Source organism: Pithys albifrons, chromosome 11, assembly GCF_047495875.1.
Source record: "Pithys albifrons albifrons isolate INPA30051 chromosome 11, PitAlb_v1, whole genome shotgun sequence".
In the NCBI taxonomy this organism is placed as follows: domain Eukaryota; kingdom Metazoa; phylum Chordata; class Aves; order Passeriformes; family Thamnophilidae; genus Pithys; species Pithys albifrons.
This window is the reverse complement of record NC_092468.1, coordinates 13,966,289-13,979,904: the sequence shown is the minus strand read 5'-3', so window position 1 is coordinate 13,979,904 and position 13,616 is coordinate 13,966,289. Positions and strand designations below refer to the sequence as shown.

The window sequence follows — 13,616 nt, the reverse complement described above, 5'->3', positions numbered from 1 at the left end:
AAATGAAGGTTTACTACAGAAGATGCAATAATTTCTAACTGATTTGGTCTGGTCTGTCTGTCTGTCTCTCTCTCCCTGCCCCCTCTCCTGAACAGCAGACCTACCCTCCAGCATATCAACTGCTCATTGTACACTTCATTTGATTTCCTCCATCTGTAGCGAGATATAAAAAGGTATCCAGAGGCATCTTAACCAAAATGCTAACAAGGAATACAGTTGGTACATGTATAATGGCATCAGACAACCACAGACTAAAAAAGAAACATGATCTATTGATGGACAAAGAAGCCATACACTGAACAATAAGGCCTAATAACTTTGGGCAACAGCATGGACAGATAGAAGAGTTTTACAACTTCTGAGATGTGTCACAACCATTAATATGGTCTGAAGAAAGAACACTATTGCAGCCTGTCGTAGAGCCCATTGAAGGCCTGGTTTGGCAGTGCAGAGCTTTTTCCCTGCTGGCACAGAGTCCTTCTATACTGAGGAACAGATGATGAACACTCCCTGACATGCTGAAATTCCTCATTCATGCTAGTTCTGCTTATATCATTAATTCTTCAGTCATTGCCACAAAACATTTTATCAATAGCTTGGAAAAACTTCCACATGCCCTACATGAACAGCAGGATTTTTAATCAGAAATGTGAACCCCCATCCTGAAATCCAAGACATTTTCAATGAAATATGGAAATGCATTTCCTGAACAGAGGATTGTCATGTCGATGAATAAGTCAAGTTTTCAGGTCCATAGTAAGCAATGTCTGCATTTCAAATTTCCCCAGAGAAACAAGAATCAAGTCCTCAATACTAGAAGAGTCATTCTCCTGCTCCTCCCAAGTCATTCTCCTCTTACAGCACAGTCAGATGAAATAAAGCAAGGGTATTTACTGAAGTCATAGAACCATTAAAGTGAAAGTCTGATTGTAGGTACCACTTTTTAAGGTTGTTTTCACCCACAAAGTTTAGTTTCTCCTCAATAATTCATATGGTCCTTGATATAACACAGAAACAGGACAAATCCTTTTAAGACTCATGATTTACTTCATTTGCTCCTTTTACTGCTTTACTACTCGTGGCTGAACATCATAAACAAATCAGTTGCCCAAAAGGAACAAGTTCTATCCACAGTTTAATATCCATGACTGGAAGTCAAACTGATGACCACTAAACTTGCAACAGCACTTAACACAACACACACAGTCTGTAAGGACTTCTGTGCTTCATGCTGGCCCTGAATCCTCAAGCTTTTTCTCTCACTCCTCTTCTGCAGTGAATTACCAGAAATGCCAAAGACTGTTCTTTTCCCAATAGTCTGGCCTAATATTTTTCTCCTAAACTTGCCTTCATCCCAGGAGAGCCTTGATAGCAAGGCCAAGCAAGAAATTAGCAATGCTTTTCCTCCACAAGGAGTCTGAGCAGCAGGATTTTCTTCACCTTTCAACTTGAATGTTTTGTTCATCATGAGACAGCTGCTAACAAAATAGGGACACAGTGGTGACCATGAAAACTTCACAGACCTGATTACATGCAAGTTGATAAGAATGCAACACACCACAATACAAGTCCTCCACAACCCAGACTAGTTATTCCAACGTGCAAGGAGGAGTCAAAGGCTTTTTGTGAGGCCTTACTATCAGATAAGGGAGTAGGACTATAGTATCAAGATGTTGCAACAAAAACAGGAGAGCAGAAACAAGCTCAAGAAACTGATGGTACTGTGCAGAAACCTCTTGTTGCTGAAAATTTGCAGACATGACAGAGCTGCTTTAATCTTTTAAATCTCAGCAACTACACAGAATCGTGAACACAGAAGCAGCAGATGGAATGAAGGATTTCAACATTTGAAAACTCAAATATGTAGTAAGGCCAGGAAGTGGAGCCATAAATATGATCAACAAGTGACCAACTGCAAAAGATACAAGATAACACACCTAAAGAATACACCCCATTAGCCTCAAGATCCGGAGTTAGTGGCTAAGGATTCTTGTCAACTTTGCTTTTATAAACCATAAGTAATAACAATCATAATAAGAGTGAAGATATTAATCCCAGATTTGGCAAGATACTCCTTTTGTACCTTAGCAGCGGGCAATGCAGAAAGACTCAATATCACCAGATCCCCCCCAGTACAGGATTCTGAGATCAATATGCTCAGAGCTGGTACAGCAAGACTTGACCACCTGCACAGAAAATCATGTGTAAAGCAGAGGCAACTGAAGGCCAGAGACTGTGTAATTAAACAGAGAGATAACATATAATCTTGTTATGAATTTGTGTTTCCCTTGATTTCAGAAAAGTAAGGTAATATCTGTTCCCTTTCCTTTTGTAATTTCCTTAGTTGCTAATCCATCCTTATCCCACAGATGGAGGAGCACATTTGTGTCCAAACCACCATAAACTGGCAAAGCTTTTGTAAGCAGAGCTTTCTTTACCAAAACCTGATGAAAGTTTCAGATTCTCTAATACTGAGTCCTCAGTAAGTATTTACTCTTTTGGTCCAGTTCAGACACTGAGTATCTTGGTAATCCACTTTCACAAAAGCAGAATGCTCCACGTGACAGTCAGAGGGAAGGCTCCAGCTTTGCTGTAATAGACTAATTCTGAACTTGAATTCTGTATTTAGTTAATTCAGTGAATGTTCATACATCCATCTGAAACTCAGTTACCATAAGTGCATTCCACATGCACATTAATAGTTTTATTGTTCCTTCACACTGCAAAAAGCAGTTGGTTTGCCCTTTATGCCTTTGCACTGAAGCAGCCACAGGCATCCAATCTCAGATCAAGAGTACACAAGCATTAGAGTACGAGAACACAGAAATTCAGTGCAGTGGTGTTTGCCTCAAATTTACTGTTTTCACATTTGGAAGGGCCAGTCTCCTTTCCTCTCCATCCCTCTCAAATGATAATGGGTGATCTATTAAAAAAATAAGCATTTAGAACTTTATAACATAAAAACTACAATATGCATATGGTACACCCACAGCCCGGGAGAAGGTTTAAATGTTCTTTCAGTACATTCAGTATCTTTTCTCCCACTACCTTTAGTCATCAGGAGATTTTAAAGACCCTGGGGCTTCATTCATCTATCAAAGCTAATTGCAGGTAAGCTGTTTTTCAACCAAACAGAAGCTTACACATCTTTTAATTATTACATATTAAAGGCTTTTCACCTCAAATCAACTGCAAACATTATCAAACGAATTCTTACAAGATTGATACCTACAATATAGTAGATATTTTGCAATAGTAAACACATTTAATGCTTCACCTTGTCATTTTTCATCATTCTTTTTTAATAAATCAGGTAGGATAGAATAAACCAGCAGATAAGTTCTTCAAAATCAGACATTTGATAAGAGAAAGTACTGCAGGAAGTTAAATGACTAATTTTAAAAATCATTCTTTGCAGATTCTTCTGGAGAATAATCCTGTAAAGAGGATATGTACATGTGTGTAGTCCTTTTAAGCAGACTTCAATTTAGCAACACACAAATTCAGCCAGAAGCGCATTCTCAATGAAACATCAGTTTCCTCACCATCTTAAATAGTTTTTATCCTCAATGACAATCCTGTCTGGCAAAGCAAATGCAATTGTTCCATTGTTGCAGTGTGTCTTATCTGATCAAATACTGGTATCTACACACAGATACCCCAGTTAGTCATCTAAAGTACCTCTGGAAATCAGAGAGTAGAAACATGTGATTTCCAGGGTGCAGTTCACCTTATCCTGACACATATGGCTAAAACAAATCAAGTGGCACTTGGGATCAAATCTTAATGAAGATTACGAGTTGTAAGGAGCCTAAGCCTAAGATCTGCCTTAAGTGGAGGGAAGGCTACACAGCAGATGAGATGAATTCTACTTTTCCTGTTTAAGGAAGCTAAGAAAGATGAGGCCTATGTCATTATTTACTGAACACTTTATACACACAGGAACTCCAACTTACATGAAGGGTACAAGTCTAGAAAGACAGGATAAAAACCTACATTTTCAGGTGAGCACTTGAGTCTTTACAGGATCTTTTGCTAGTGCCAGTTAAGTCCACAAGGCCCAATGCTGCTCCACCTACATTATTATAATTCTTCACCCACCCAGCTCTTCCTTGAGTTGTTTTAAACCCAAAGTATATTAACAACTGCAAGTTATACAAAACAAATGACATTGTAATAACACCACTTGTTCATTACATTGAAGTTTACCACAAGAATCCAGTCAAATGCCAAGTCTGGTTACTTTCACCATGCACTACAAACAGAACACAACCTGCACCTTTCTATCTGAACAGTTGGTATCACTGAGACACCCATTGCTGCCCATTGAGCAGCAGCGAGGGCAGCAGGGCAGTCACTGGAGGGCTGGAGTGTGGGAAGGCAGCAGAGAGCAGGGCAGGACTTCCTGAAGGGCGTCCCTCAGCCCCCAGGCCGTGCCCAGCAGGGAGGGAGCCCCTGATCACCCTGTCAGACAGGGGCAGAAAAGGCTCCATGCCACCCCGGGGAGAGCCCACAGGGCAGAAAACCAAACCCCACCTTCCAGTGGGAATTCCACACCTCTTTTCTGACAGGCAGAAGGGAAAACACTCATGGCCAGACATCCAAGTCTAAATACAACATGCTCTTCCTTTATATCAAAGGATTGAATTTTATTCAAATTTCCTTCTAGAACTTGCCAATCTAAGTAACAGTTTGCTAAAATCTGTAACGTGACCTGCAGCATTACATAAGTTATACATATTTTTAAAAATAACTACAATATCACTAATAATTGAAGACTAAGATGTTTAAAATGCACAGAAATGTTGAGTGTGTTTGATATCCACGTGTTCCGACTTAAATTAACATCTGGCACACAGAAAGATGGAAATATGAAATTGTCTTGGATAGAATATGGTTTTTTTAAATTTTATCAGACAGAATACATTTCACTACACGTGGCTTCTCTAATTTCTCTTTGTAATATATCCAGCTTATAAACTTCAAAATCACATCGTGCAAACTCTCTCCAGCTTTGCTTTATGTTTATTCATACAAAACTGTCAGCAGGGGTGTTCCTTTAGTGACTGTCACTGAAGGCAGATCACAAATTCATGAAATCAAAAAGGTACTTTGTGCATGTGCACCAACTGTCAGACTCTTGTCCAAAACCACAACAAAACTAATTAAAAGTCCATTACTATTGACATTTGAACTGTAAAATTATTCAAGAGTATTGTGCCTGAATACTGCAGAATCTTAGAATATCAAACAGAAAGCTCAGAACATAAAACATCCCACATAAGTAATTTTGCCAGACATCTGACATGCATTTTATGGGTAAAATCTCCTCTCATTCATAAAACACTTGAAGGAACTATCTTGCGACAAATTATTTTCTTAGTCTATCCTTGTGTCTTCTCAGTTTGGAAATGCATACAGGACATCACCCCATAAATTAGATTTCTCCTTCACAAAGCCATGAGTTCTGTGCAGTGCATCAAACCAAAACAACTGACTTACCCAGGGCTGAGGTCTGGCTGCTTTTAATGTTCACAAAGTAAATGTTAACCATAAAGTAATTATTCTGCCACATACACAAGAAATCCTCTTGAAGAGATTATCAGGAAGGAAAAGCAATGTTTTAGTGTACTGGACTGCTTACAACTGTTTAGTTTATTATCATAATATTACCTACTATTTCTTATGTTCTTGATCATATGAAAGAACGGCAACAAACCCAGGATTCCCACTGTCACACAGAGAAGGATGGAAACTCCTGCATGTATTAAAATGCCATTACAGTCCACACACCAATCTGCATTTCCTCATCATGCACTTCTTGCAGGCAGCTATTTTAGCTGTTACTTTTGTTACAAATCTGCCACCAGCAAAAAGTAAAGCACCTTAATCACTGCCTAAACTCACAGGAACATTTAAACCTCAAACAAGCAGCACAGGATCTGCTCAGAAAGATTACAAATGCATTTACAGTTTAAACTTCTATACAGGTTCTTAAACTGAATTCTGCACGTACAAGTGAGAGGCAGAAAAAAAAGGTAACTAAATTACTCAGAATTTATTATTCAATTTCCTGCCCACGTAAACATGACACTTCTGCATCTGCATCTCCTTGAGATTCTAAACTAATTGATCCAGGCAACGAGGCCTGAATCACAACCAGGGGAAAGGGTTTTTGGCTCTGTAAACAGCAATTTCAGTTGGAATGTTTCTGTAGTAAATGAAAATTAGGTATTTTCCTTTCTTTTTTCTCCCCAAACAGGTTATGAGGAGAGAGTTTACTTTGGGAAATTTTTAGAATGACTTACTCTTGTAAAAAGTTAGCAATAATTTAAGTCATATTGTTCAGTGCACGAAGTAAGAACAGGAAAAACGCTGACTAAATAATGTGGTTCTGAGTACAAGGTTGTCAAGAAACTAAGCCTGAAAAAAGATCACAGGATGCTGCTAACAGAGCTGAAATCAGCACATTTGCTATTCAGAGACCAATAATTTCACAAATGCATACAAGAAAAAATAAAGCCACACGAAGTCCACCTAGCCCAAGACACAGATTTCTATTTTATAGTTGCCACCTTCCTAGTGAATATTCTCTTTACCCTATTTTACAGAGCTTTCAATATTGATATTCCTCCTCTGCACTCCCCTCCCCAACAAAAAAATAAAAAACTATCATCTCCACCACTTCAGTTCATAATGTAATTACATGAGATGTGCTTAGCCAACATAAATGAGACACTCCAGGCTAAAGAACCAAGACTCTTCAAATCTATATTTAAAACCTGAATGACTCTAAGGACTTGTGTAATTACAGTTCCATTGCACACACATAAATACACTGTCCTTCTAATTCTGCAAGTACTCATTAAAGATCAGTTGCACAGGCTTAATTAACATCAGCTCTTCAGCAACTGCCCTGCTGCTGTGTTGCAGCAATGTTAAGATAACTTGCAGATTTTGTTACTGTAACAAAAACTGCAGATTTTGAGCTTCCACTGTAAGCTCCCTTCTCAGTGTGGGGGTTTTTAAACATTCACAGATAAAAATGAAAAAAGACCAAACCCAAGAAAATGAACAATTGAAGTTCCTATTCACAATCTGAGATACAGTTCAGATTTTTCAGTTTGCTGTTACTTAATATAAATCATAATCAAACAACAAAGAGAATCACCATTTAAAACCCTATACTTTGTAATTCATAATTGTGACAGCCTACTTTAAAAATTTTATTATTATTATTATTATTATTATTACTACTACTACTACTACTCCTGCTGTTGTTGATGTTGCTATTATTATTAAAATGTAGGTTCACTAACCAAATGAAGGTGACCTGATTTCAGGACACATTTCTCTAATCTCCATTAGGAAGGATGTATTTGAGAGGGACCTGAGACAAACCTTTTATTCTCTTGAACAGTTTCCCTAGAAGAAAACACTCTAACACTGCACACTGTGTTCAAATACATCCCCCTTTCTTTAGGTCAATCATTTTCTTAATGCATATTTGAAAGGCATAATTAAAGATTTAAAAATAAATAAATAATTGGCTAGAGCATGAGTAGAACAGCAGTTACTGCAATCCCCACAAAAGTGAGGAATCAGAAATCCCTCAGTTTAACTCGCTCCATCAGGCAGCAGGGACAGGGATGTTGGACACGTGTAACTCTCCAGCACCTGCCAAGATTGTCCTTCACGTCACTCATCTCAGCTATGAAAAGTGCAGCTCTACAGTCACAAACTGTGGAAATTATAAACATTAACAACGACATAAATATGAAAAATTCTAAACCCAAACTTACAAGCAAATGTTTGGCAGCTTTCTCTTTTGACCTACTGTATCCTTTTTTCTATTCTTCTGCAATATTTTCCACCCTGCTCTGCCAAGTAAGTTACAAACTTGCTCCTCAGTACCAAACACCAAGGACAGAAAGCCCAGACAAAACACTTCTTTGGGAATTCATTCTAAAACACCCAGGTAAGTCTGAGCAAAGCAAACAGATTTTGCGTGCAGCGTTTTTGGTCACCCACCTCTTCACACTGGAAAATGTGGCTGAGTTTGCCCACAGCAGCCTCAGTGATTTCAGCAGAGCCGCAGCCACACAGACGAGCTGTGCTATAAACCAGGCTGAGCCTGGGGGGGTTGTTGCCACTGGCAGCAGGTTGGGAAGCAGCTGCCCGGCAGCACCTTCCCACTGGAACTCATCACCAAAGGGACAACTTTACTGATGTTCCTACTTCTACATTTTCCTCAGAAAGTAAAAATCAGACCGAAGTATATGGGTTAGACACATGACAATTTCTCCGAATACTGAACTAGACCTATTCCAAATAGGTTAAATAAGACACTTGCTTGTATTACTCATATTTTAAGTGACAAAACGTTTCCTGTTACCTGGGAAACAGATGCTTAGTGACTAAACTCTGGTTACACAGTACCAAAGAAGACAGCAAAAAAATACATCATACACCTAGAAAGCCATAAAGTGGCACGAGTGACCTGTTCAGCCTCATTCCCCACACAAGCACAAGGTGCACCTCAGCTGGCCCCACTCGAGAGACCAGAGGCGCAGAAGAAATCCAGCACACAGCAGGGAACCCCAGTGATAAGCCGTCTGACACCACAGGCCTGCCTGCCCAGGGCAAGGCTTATCTCACTCCAATGGAAGGCTGCTCAGTTAAGCCCCTTTGAAGGGAATACACTATAACCACCAGTTCTCCTCAGAAACTACTCACTGATACTTTTACTAAAAATAGTAATTGGCAACAATTTCAATTATGTTCTTTCATCTACCTCATTCACCCATCATCTGTTCTGCAGCTGGGGTCTCAGGAAGCAAACAGAGATTTAAACATAAAAAAATTTAAACTTCAGTAACAGTGACAGATAAGGACAGAGAAATTATCTCAAAAACATGCGTCATTTTACTGATGCATTTTAAAGATTGGATCAGACTAAAGGTTTTTGTAGAGAGTTCTACAATTGCACACATCGCAAGCTTTTTCTATTATTTGTTGTTTATCAAGATTGTTAAGTGCTCCTTACAACAGATGTTATTTCCACATCACTTAAAATTGCTTCTCCTTTCTAATAATTTAACTGCAGGGTGATTCATGTGGTTACCACAGTGCATACCTCACTCATTGAGAGAAAATGTTCTTCAGTTCAAGAAAAATGAAAACGTAAAAGCCCATTCCATTAAACTCTGAAACTTAAACTGTCATTGTTTAAAGGAGAATTATTTCACAATGCTATGTGCATATCAGAAACTACTCTAGGAATTCCTGATTATATACATCAAACATGCCAGCACAGCTCAGTTCTTGCTACTCAAGGACTGCTCCATGGCCCCTCCCCAGGCAACTTCTTCATCTGATGGGAAGTCACAACACACTGCAGCAGAACTGCAAACGCATTTCCTTGCTAGATCTTTGGTCTGCCCATATTTTAAGAGAGGCCATCTTGGCAGAAAAGCAAGTGACTTCAGTGACTTCAGTAAGATTATTTTCAAAGTAGGTTTAGAAAAAAAACATGATTATACATTTGCAAAAGTGTGCCTGAATTCATAGCCTTTTCCACTACTTTCAAAATCCGTTTCTAAACATCAAGTCCCCAACCCCAAAATGATTTGCTATGTCCCAAGTTTACAAATCTAGTGATTTGTAACTAAGCCATTACTGTTTCAAGTTTTATAATTCAAGGATTTCTATCATCTACTTGTGGGAAAAGAAAAAGCATGCCTTACTATGCAATAATCCACCATACTTCTGATGTGAACCTTCATAGCCATTATCATCTAACCACATATCAGCAACTCAACAGCTACAACTCCTGCTCCTCCATATGCATTTCAAGCAGGGAAACACACATTTGTTTCTGTGATTTGAGGCCCAATTAAATCTCAGAGCCAAAAGAGATGAACCTCACAAGAAACAGGTAAGCAAGAAAGCCACGTGTCTGAAGCTGTTTGTAGTAGCATGTTTTAAAAGATTTAAATAGTTCCCTATGAAAACAGGGATTTGGTGACTCAGGAACTCTGATTCACCCATGTCCTCCCAGATCTCTCCACGACCATAACAAAGTAACCTGTGACATTTCTAGACACCATATGCCTCCCAACAGGTTTATTTAACTGCTCCAACAGGTATACTGATGGGAAGGAGGGAGGCTACACCCTCCTGCTCAGCGAGGTCAGGAGAAAGCTGCAGCTCTGCTTTGCTACAAGGAACACAGGACATGAAGGCCCTTTATGTCCACGCTACTCCCTGCAAGAGCACAGGACTTTGTTATGACCTTGTTCTACATTGGTGTCTCTACCATCTCTCAATAAAACCACAGCCAAAATCTGCATTCAGAGGTTTCTGGTGTTTGGGTTGGGTAATTCACATGAACACTAAAAATTACCAAAATCTTAATAGCAAATATTAACGACTAATAATGAGAGACATGACCATTTTTCAAGAAATACCACAGGACTTCTGCTTTGTGATTTTAACCACTTAAGTTTGGAAGGATACATTGCTGGCACTATAAGGTTTTCTGCAATTTCTTCAAATGCACTGCTATCAGAGACTGGGAGAAAGACCATGAAGTACTAGAGGACCCTGACAAAGGGTTTTCCCCAGTTTCTTTCCTTGAAGGAAAGGAATCAAGAAGGGCAAAAGGAGAATGATAAAAAGTGAGTTCAAATGAACCAGTATGTCTTGAATAAACAGTAGCACACTTCTGCTCACAAATTTTAGTCACAATTTCTTAAGTGTATTTAATGCTTCAGTAGGCATCAGTAATCAAAAAATGCAATTAATAGTATAGTTCTTTGGTTAAATTAAGTCAATCTACAACTACATTGTCACCAAACAGGATGGACCATCACTAAATACAGTTGTGTCACAAAGTACATGCAATAGCAAGCACATCCAACTCAGGATAAAGATTCGTGGAGCAGCTGAGCTCCCTCTTGCCCTAGGGGAAGTCTCAGTCGCCACTGCCTTCCTCTAGCCTTGCTCCTGGCAGTGGTTTCCTCTCCCTCCTCCCCATAAGCTTTAGTAGATTTCACACCCCTTGCAATGCTGACCTAAAGCACAAACCTGGCAAAGAACCATCCAGTCTCTTCTGCCAGGGCACCCAGCTCATTGAAGGATCCAACAATATATGTCACAACCACCAAAAAAACCCATGGCAGAAGCAGCCAGTGGCCAGCTGGCAGCAGAGACAGAAGCGAAGGAGGGAAGAACAGGAACTCCAACTTCTGCCAAGGGTAAGCCATTCAAGTCTTCTTCTCCAACTTCCTCCACATCCCAGAAGCATGGGATTGGTAAAGCGGATACAAAAAGGAGGCGTGAACACAGAGCGAGAGAGCAGAGGAAGAACAGCCACAGCTCATCCAGTCTCTGTCAACCACAGAGCCACAGGCACTCCAAACATGGGCTCGGCATGGGGCAGGAGGGGCCCGGCAGTGACACATCACGTCACGGAGCTGTTTGTGTCTCCACCAACTAGGGTGACACCAGGCACAGAAAGTGGGCGTCTGTAGGCACAGACCGGCCACACGTCTCACAGAGAGGCACAATTACGTTAAGTAGATACAATGGTGTAGAACATATGTAGAGAGAGAAAGGATAAAAACATAGGGAAAGATGACGGGCAAAGTTGCCCCACATAAGCAGAAGCAATGACGGACAACTGGGAAAAACAGAAGAGTCCATGCCTTGGTCTGACAACAGGAAGTAAGATAATACGAGTTTGTTTGGCACCCCAACAGCGGGCACCCCGAGTACGGACCATGCAGCAAGAGACCCCGGGAACTGCAGCGTGCGCACAGCTCTGGAGAACCGGAGGTGGCCCCCCGAAGAGCTCACCCCCGAGCCCGAGCCGGCATCGCTGTGCACGACAAGCACTCCCGCACCGGGTCCCGACACCCGCACCATCCTCAGCGCGGGGTGGCCCCCGCAGCGCTCCCCGCACTCAGTGCCACCCCGCACGGGCCCAGCCCCGCACCCTGCCCACCCAGTCCCTCGTACCGCACCCGCTGCCCCTTCCCCTGCACCTCCCGCGTCCCCCTCCTGCCCAGAGCCCCCGCAGCCCAGCAGGGCGCGCACAGCCCCGCCTGCCCCTCCGCACAGCCGCCTGCCCGCCTCTCGCCCACACCTGTCAGCCCCGGGCCCCACGGCCCCCGCCCAGCAGCCCCTGCTCTCCCCGCGCACACCCGGCCCCGCTTCCTGTGCTCCGGCACGACCCCGGCCCGGCCCCTTCCCGGCGGTACCTGAAGCGCGGCGAGTCCTTCAGGCACTCCTCGAAGTCCACGGTCACCTTCATGTTGCCGGTGCGCCGCTGCCTCCGCTGGTGCGGCTGCTGGCGGCGGTGTCGCGGCGAGCCCGGGGCGAGGCGCGGCCGGGCCGGGGCCGGCGGGCGGAGCCGGGGCGGGCGGGAGGAGCCGGGGCCGAGGCGGGCGGTGCCGGGACGGGCAGGCGGAGCCGGAGCGGGCAGGCGGAGCCGGGATGGGCGGAGCCGGGGCGGGCGGGTGGTGCCAGAGCCGGGGCGGGCGGGGCCCGGAGCTCTGTGCCCGCCCCGCCCCGCCCAGCGCGACTGACGGCGCGGGCGGCCAGCGGGGACCGCCGGACACTGCCGCGAGCGCGCGAGCCAATCGCAAGGTGCGAGAGGCGGGCACAACGGCAAGAGCGCCCAATCAGCGCGGCCGCCCGGAGGGGCCAGCCAACCGCCGGCCTCGCAGGGATTCCATCCCGTCGGGGTGCTAAAGGAGTGACAGCCGCGCTCGCCAATGGGAGGCCTCGGCCCAATCGGGGCTGCATTGGCGCGGCCGGGCGGGACTGAGCGCTGGGACCGCCCGCGCCGCCGCTGCGGGGCCTGTTTATTAAAGCCCCTCGTTACACGCGGCACCCGCTCCCCGGACAGCGACCCGCGGGCCCGAAAGCCGGACCCGCCCCCGCCCCAGCGGGTGATGCGCCGGGGCGAGCAGAGCCCGCACGGCGCCGCGGGTGGCGGGGCGGGCCTGCGGGGAGAGCGCTCACAGACGGACACACAAAGGGGCACACAGAGGGACACATGGACCCCCACGCCCCCGCGGCCCGCAGTGTCCCTGCTGAGGAGCTCCAGCCCCAGGTGTTCTCCAGTGCCATTCATTTCTACATCGTGACGGTAGTAGAGTTGCGTTACCCGGGGGAGATTCAAAGGTCTCTTTGAAGGAGAAACGCAAACCGCAGGTTTTCCTGTCGAAGACTTTGAAGTGCGTGTGTTTGGGTTTCACACAGAACCTCTGCCCGAGTTCTTTTTGAAGGGCTATATCACAGAGTGAATAGGACGGTGTTAGCCCCCCCAGTTTGCAGTGAAAGACTGCAGAACACTGTAGAGTTCTGATCCCCTAAAGGAATACAGAAAAGATCTGTAACCAGTTTGGCACTGCTTACTGTTCCCAGATGTAAAACTGACAGGAAAAGGAGCGGCAGCGACAGACGAGCACGACTTAGAGCTCGGGTTGGACTTGGCACAGACGGGGCAGTCACACGGTCATGGGCTCCACCCTGCAGTCACAGGGACGCTGTGCTGCGAAGCTGACAATGCACCCAGGATGTGCGCTCTTGGCTCCTCCGGGAGTCCG

General features: G+C 44.0%; 1 protein-coding gene across 2 annotated transcripts in view; it reads right to left on the bottom strand.

The window, feature by feature from the left end:
- Positions 1-12,414, bottom strand: part of ACAP2 (ArfGAP with coiled-coil, ankyrin repeat and PH domains 2) — a 59,933-nt gene extending 47,519 nt beyond the window's left edge. For both annotated transcript variants that reach the window (XM_071566909.1, XM_071566910.1), the window contains exon 1: positions 12,264-12,414. In XM_071566909.1, coding sequence (XP_071423010.1) covers positions 12,264-12,316 — 53 coding nt within the window. In that variant the 5' untranslated portion in view covers positions 12,317-12,414. The remainder of the gene's footprint in view (positions 1-12,263) is intronic.
- Between the last annotated feature and the right edge of the window lie 1,202 nt (positions 12,415-13,616).